Raw genomic sequence first — 6,435 nt, 5'->3', positions numbered from 1 at the left:
TGGATAGTTGGTGAAAATTTATGAGTAAAATCCCCTTTAATGTCAGTTTATTTGAAATCCAAACATTAGAAATTCCATCTTGGTCATTTAAAGTTAAAATCCCAATAAGACTAGAAGGAAGGGGAAAAAATATAATCAAGTAATGTGACCTGTGACACTAGTTTTGAAATACTATTACTAGTCACTAATTGTTTCAGATCACTTTTTGAAAGAGAACTTTATCAATATGAGAGTGAATGGTCTCTTGGTCACAGTATGCTGCATAGTAAAAACTCTTAGCCACTATTAGGAATGAATTCTTGATATTTGACTGTAAGCCATTTGGAGAGTTCTGAAGTACCAATTGCACAAGTTCTTGCATTTCTGACTCTATTTTTGGGGTTTTGATGCTACTATGAACCTGACAATAACATAAATGTCAAAATTTCAGGATTTGGATATCTGAGTATTGAATGAGTCAAGATAACCTTGCACTTCAAATTTGTAATTTGAGTTTCAATAGTTGCTGAGTTTACTTTATGAATAAATATCTCATTATTAATATTTTAAAATGGTCCTTGAAATTGAAAAATGTTAATTACCTTAAAATTTTACTATTTCAAAACCATTAATAAAATATTGATAATGCAAGGGAATAAATTGATACAGTCTTGCAATTTCAATGAAAAAATTGAATACTTCTATGCAATATTATACCCTCCTTTAATTCTCTTTATGGAACTTAATCTAGGCATAAAAACTAGAATTCATTACTGACTGACCTTGTTATTTTGGTAATTTCTGAGGCTAAGACAGACTCTGTTAGTGACTTCAAGCAATTTCTGGTACTGAGGATTGAGCTGTAGTTCTTCTGACCAATAGCCAGTGGTTAAATTTATGGTTTGCACAAGTAGCTCTGCTTCTCTTTGGGATCTGTTTCCTTCATTCTTCCAGCTTGAAAACCAACTTTGCCACTGATCATTTAACAAAATGAAAAGCTTTAGTAAAAAATTCTATAGTTCTTCTTATTTGATATTCTTTTGCAGGTTTCATTTAACTGAAACTTGGCTATGGTTGTGTCCAAACAAAGTTACAATTACAAATGCATATGTATAAAGTCACAAGCCTCAAAAGGATTTTCCACTCACCATTTGATTCAAATAATGAGAATTTTCTTGGTAATGACGCCTAAACATTTGGTAGCCAAGGTGATCAAGGGTTGTCAGTAAAATTTCCAGGAGTTTCTCCTCTCTCTTGTTCTTGTTTAACCACCTGCAACAAATTACACATGCACATTCAACACGTTTTACATGTCAAATTTAATGTCTACAAAAGGTTATTAACTCGTTCAGAGATAATACAAAGGGGTGAGAAAGATGTTTTTAATTAGGGGTGGCAAAACGGATCAACTCGCTCTATTTTGACCGCCATACATCAACCCTTTTAAAGTCAGACGAACCAACTTAAATATGTGGGTTGAAACTTCTTCTTTATGGATGGCGGGATGTCAGATAACCTCTCAATAAGAAAAAAAAAATTAAACATGTTAATTTTTAGACCAGTTGGTCTGTCAAAACAAAAAGCACTTCAAACTTAATCAACTAAAATTCAACATAATCCAGCAATCACTACACAAACATTAAAACTCTTAAGTTTATTGGGCTGTAGTGTGAAAATTGGCTAATGATTAATAGTACACTCAATCACTGTTAGAAGGACAAAGAATATATGAATTATATGTTTTCTTGTTTGAGGGGTCCCCTCCTTTAATGCTGTTATTGAACTGATCAACAAATGCACTCCTAGTTTCTTCATCTTTTAAATGTGACACGAGTATTTGGACCAAAGCTGCTGTTTTAGCCCATGCAAGTCTCTCTAGAGATCTCTCAGGCTCAAATATGTTGGCTGCTGCTACAAAATAAGCAAACAGAAGACTCTTTTTGCTCAATCCAAACCCTTCTAGTTCTGATTCCATGTACCACCTAATATATACATTCATTGTAAAATATTTGAAAGTTTATTAGGTAACGCTTTCATTGACTAAAGTATATTATAACATAGTGTTCATTGGTTATTACTATTACCTTTGGATTTCTTCTTCCCATTCTTTATAAAGCACTGCTTGACAGTTGTTGTAATCCAATTTTGCAAGCTCAAGATAAACATCATTGTTCACATAAGGCATCCTATAAAAAATAGCGTAATTTCATTTGTCCCTCACATTAATAAGTTAAGTCATGTAAATAGTTTCATATTTAATAATTCTAATATGTCCCTTCATGCAACAAAAGTATACTGAAATTCATGTAAATAGTTCTATTGAGTACCTAAATGAGGAGTTTACTATCCTCCATAATCAATTGCGCATATGTGGTAACAAAAATGATAATGTTATTAACATTAGGGGTTAAAATTAAGATTCATACCTATAAAGGGTCTTGCCAATCCAAACATCATTTTCACCACCATATTGTTCAAGGTAAAATCTTGTCTCCAATCGTGGTAAGCTTGCATACCAGGGCACATCCAAAGCATACCCCACCTGCAAAGTGTTGGTTAAAATCAACTAAAATCCTCTACATAAATATATTGATTCTCATTTTAAGAAATGTCACCAATACGTTATTGAAAATATTTTTTTGGTTGAAATCTATATAGTCTAATCGCTTTGAAAATGAGTTCTACAAGATTCCTTGAAATTTACACGAATTTCAACTAATAATAATAAAGAGTTAGTGATATTTGAACTCACCTCGCCAGGTAAATCTTTGGTTATGATCCATTTATCTAAGAGTTGATTAGAAGCACGTTTCTCAGCTAAAAATTTGGCTGAGAAATCCTTAGCATTCTCAAGAATATTTTCTCCATGAAATAGCACTTGAGAAGCTCTATACAAATTGAACATGCCTGTCACAGCTTGGTTTAGCTGCCCAGGAAAGCACACAAACTCACCACTTTTCTCAAAATGCTTGAACACATCTACCAAATTACAAATCAAAATAAACATAAGTTAAAATATGATTTTATAATCAATGGTAAAAAATACTTACTTTAACCTTTAAAAGAAATTGTTGACTTTAAAAAACATAATTTTAAACCTTTTTATTATACGATGCATTAATAAATATACCAGGTGAAACTTGGTGGCCATGCAACCTTAGGAGTCTAAATCCCATTGCAGTGTCATCAATATCTTGAACCTCTGAATTCCTTGCCCAACAAATACCCTTGTCGGTCCAATATCTATAAAAATTTAAATTATACTTATCCAGTTAATTAATACTAATTAGGTATAAAAAAAGCAGGAATCTTTAATTTTGACACATATTTTCAAATATTTGCAATTGTGAACTAACTTAAGTACCTTAATACATAATTGACAGAGTCCTTGATCTCTTGCTGAAAATATCTAGAAATTCCAAGGCGCTCTAGCCTATCGACAGCCCACATGTGTTCAAACAAATCCACTGGGAAGACATTCGGAACTGCCAAATTTATAATGACTTATTAAACAAAGAGAGTAACTAGATCCTCCTCCTAACCCAAATATTGAACTACAGAAATAAGCATTTAACAAAGACAAATTTACCTCCTCCATTGAATTTGTTGACTATTTTGTGGAGGTAGTTGAGAGCATTTTCATCTTTGGTATTCATAAGAGCAAAAGCTGTGGAGGATGGAGAGAACAAGAATGAACCATCTTGGGATTGCAGCTTTAGAAGTTGCTTCCAATCCAAATTTTGCATTCCCTCTAAACTATGAAGCAATGTTGTGGGCACCTTGTGCAACACCTCTCTTGGTATTCTGTTCCCCACACACATGCAAACACACATTACACAAAACCATCAAAATTCAACCAACTCCAAAAAACAATACAGTACATAAAGCCACATACTTTTTGAGCTTTTGGTCTCTCATTGAAAATATTTCTTTCAAGATAGGAGAATCATCTGGCACTTCAATATTCAAACTTCGAGCTATATTGAGAAGAGATGGGAAAGCAACTTCAAACCCGATTGGCATGTGCTCAGCATTCTCATCCTGAAGCTTCTTTAGATTTTCCACAAAAAATTGCATTCCTGTAAATATGCATATACGCACAATTAGAACCACATTCATTTAAGAATCTTTTTTATTTCTATAAAATTTGTAAAACTTGGTTTTTAGTTCTACATTTCATTAAAATAATGTTGTTACCACTTCTTTAAGAGACACATTTTTTATTAGTCAAAATTTATATTCATCCAACAGTTTGTGTAAATTTGATGGAATTCAAATAAATTACCTTTTTCACACATGTGGGGGTGCATATTCCATGTTGTCAAGGCAATAACACAAGCCAAAGTGTTGAGAATGCGATCATGGGCCACAAATAATTCATCTCCCCAAGAACCATCAGGAAGCTGATTATTAGCAATCCATTGAAGAGAAGATGGAAATTGTGGTTTATTTTCATCATCAACATTTTTAACAAGAGCAACCCAAGCTGTGTCATAAGCTGATATGCTTATCTCTCCATCTTCCATGGACCTCAACATCAATTTCACCCCATTTATCCTCTTCCTAATCTCGTTGGTCACAAAAACCTTCAAAAAGTACTCAAATACTATATGTCAAAACCATTTTATGTTTCTAAAAATAAATAATACATTCAAAAATAATTATATATTTAATAAAGAGACCATATTCTAATATTTTCAAATTTAAAAATAATAAAATCTTTCTAAAATTATGAACGTCTCAATAAATATTAAATTAATTGATTTAATTATAATTAAAAAATAAATATTATACATAATCAATTATATATTAATTTAATAAATAATCATTTATTATAAAGTGTCTGTACAAAATACTTTTTCATAAAGATTTAATAATTTTCCTAAAATTTTATTATAACTCTAAAAAACTTCACATTTAATTTTTTTTTTAAGTCTCCTTGTATCTTGAATCCACCATGTACATACAGGCACATACTTTACTAGTATTGTGTAAAAAAAGAAACAATGCACAAATTGTTAATCAAATGGATGTGTTAAAAGTGATGGCACACACCTGGAAAATATATTCCTCATCTTTTTTATCCTTCTTCACAATCTCAAGCCATTCCATGGAAGGTGCGATATCCTGAGAAACTTCATTAACATAGTATTCTGCTAAATAAAGTCAATACATTAATTAATTTTGACATTATGTTCAAAAGATTTATTTCAATATATATATTCTAAACCAAGTGAAATAAAATTTATATACCTTGTGAGTATATCGGTCGAAATCCATCAAAATTCCTATCATGGTTTCTTTCGATAATTCGGAGGGGATGTATACCTATATGAATATGAAGTAAATTTATCACCACTTATTTAAATCTAACAGATATTTTATCATAGGTGAAATTACATATTAAGAAAAAATTATAGATCAATATTTTGGGAGTTTGAGACAGTTGTTTATATGAAAAAGTTGTAATATTAAAAATAATATGATCTTAGAGAAGATTATGAGTTTGGGTTTTAATTAGAAATAGAGAAAAAAATAATCAAATATAAAAGAAGATTTTACACACACACATAACACACGTATATATATTATTAGTTATGGTATTTTAGACTTTTTTATTAGCTTATATATATATATATATATATATATATATATATATATATATATATATTTTGTAATCTTATGACATTTAAGTTTGGTTCATATGTATTTAAGTTTGGTTCATTTGTTTATGAAATCTTAGTCAAGGGTTCTTTCTCTTATCCCTTTCTTTTCTTCCTCTTCTATGTTTTATTAGATTATCATTGTTAATATGGTATTAAAAAGCTTTGGTTGATTTTGGGATCTATTATAAAGTGATTCACATCTTAGTGGGGCTCGGGGCATCGCAGCGGAAAAAAAAATTGTGACCAGTTTTGTGGTTGGTATCAATTTGCTTCCTCCATTTTCCGACCCATTTTTTTGTTTGTACCAATTTGCTTCCTCTGTTTCCAGCGCGATTATGCTATTTTGTCTCCAGCGCAATTCTGCTCTTGTCTCCAACGTTGTTACTTATGCTCCTCCTACCATTGGCTTTAGCTCTGATTTTGTATACTCGCCTGAGACTGCTTTTCAAATATATGATATTGCAGAACAACTTCAAAAACTTCTTGTCACTCAATCACATGTTATGTCTTCCACCTCTTCTAAATGTTTGAACTCCTTTATTATGTCAGATATATCTCCTTTCATATAATGATAAATCTTTTGTGTATGTGAATCTTGTCTCGTCTGTGTCGGTTATGAATGTGATGGAAATCATATGCTATTAGCAGGCATTGATTCTGTCTCCATACCTAACTTGTCTCTTTTTGATGTTTATTATATTCCTAATATCACTTTGAGTCTTACTTATGTTAGTCAAATATGTGATTTTGGTTATTCAGTTATATTTTCTTCCACTTCTTGTTGTGTGCA

General features: G+C 31.2%; 1 protein-coding gene across 3 annotated transcripts; it reads right to left on the bottom strand.

Moving 5' to 3' along the window:
* LOC101496179 ((-)-kolavenyl diphosphate synthase TPS28, chloroplastic) lies at nucleotides 1–5,387 on the bottom strand. 3 transcript variants are annotated; one of them, XM_012713805.3, is made up of 13 exons: nucleotides 5,233–5,376; nucleotides 5,035–5,132; nucleotides 4,265–4,565; nucleotides 3,875–4,058; nucleotides 3,569–3,783; nucleotides 3,344–3,464; nucleotides 3,110–3,222; nucleotides 2,732–2,958; nucleotides 2,406–2,521; nucleotides 2,064–2,165; nucleotides 1,128–1,251; nucleotides 762–953; nucleotides 1–400 (listed from the first exon to the last, which is right to left on the bottom strand). In XM_012713805.3, the coding sequence occupies exons 2-13, from the start codon at nucleotides 5,089–5,091 to the stop codon at nucleotides 194–196; spliced, it is 1,959 nt and encodes a 652-aa protein (XP_012569259.2). In that variant the 5' UTR covers nucleotides 5,092–5,132; nucleotides 5,233–5,376; the 3' UTR covers nucleotides 1–193. The 3 variants fall into 3 exon arrangements, with proteins under 3 accessions (XP_012569259.2, XP_027188128.1, XP_027188129.1); XM_027332327.2 differs by lacking the exon at nucleotides 2,064–2,165 and having other exon boundaries at nucleotides 5,233–5,378; XM_027332328.2 differs by lacking the exons at nucleotides 1–400; nucleotides 762–953; nucleotides 1,128–1,251 and adding an exon at nucleotides 1,566–1,961 and having other exon boundaries at nucleotides 5,233–5,387.
* Nucleotides 5,388–6,435: the final 1,048 nt, after the last annotated feature.

The sequence above is a fragment of the Cicer arietinum genome, chromosome 3 (genome assembly GCF_000331145.2).
Source record: "Cicer arietinum cultivar CDC Frontier isolate Library 1 chromosome 3, Cicar.CDCFrontier_v2.0, whole genome shotgun sequence".
Lineage (NCBI taxonomy): Eukaryota > Viridiplantae > Streptophyta > Magnoliopsida > Fabales > Fabaceae > Cicer > Cicer arietinum.
The sequence above is the reverse complement of the archived record's forward strand: the minus strand, read 5'-3'. Positions and strand labels throughout refer to the sequence as shown.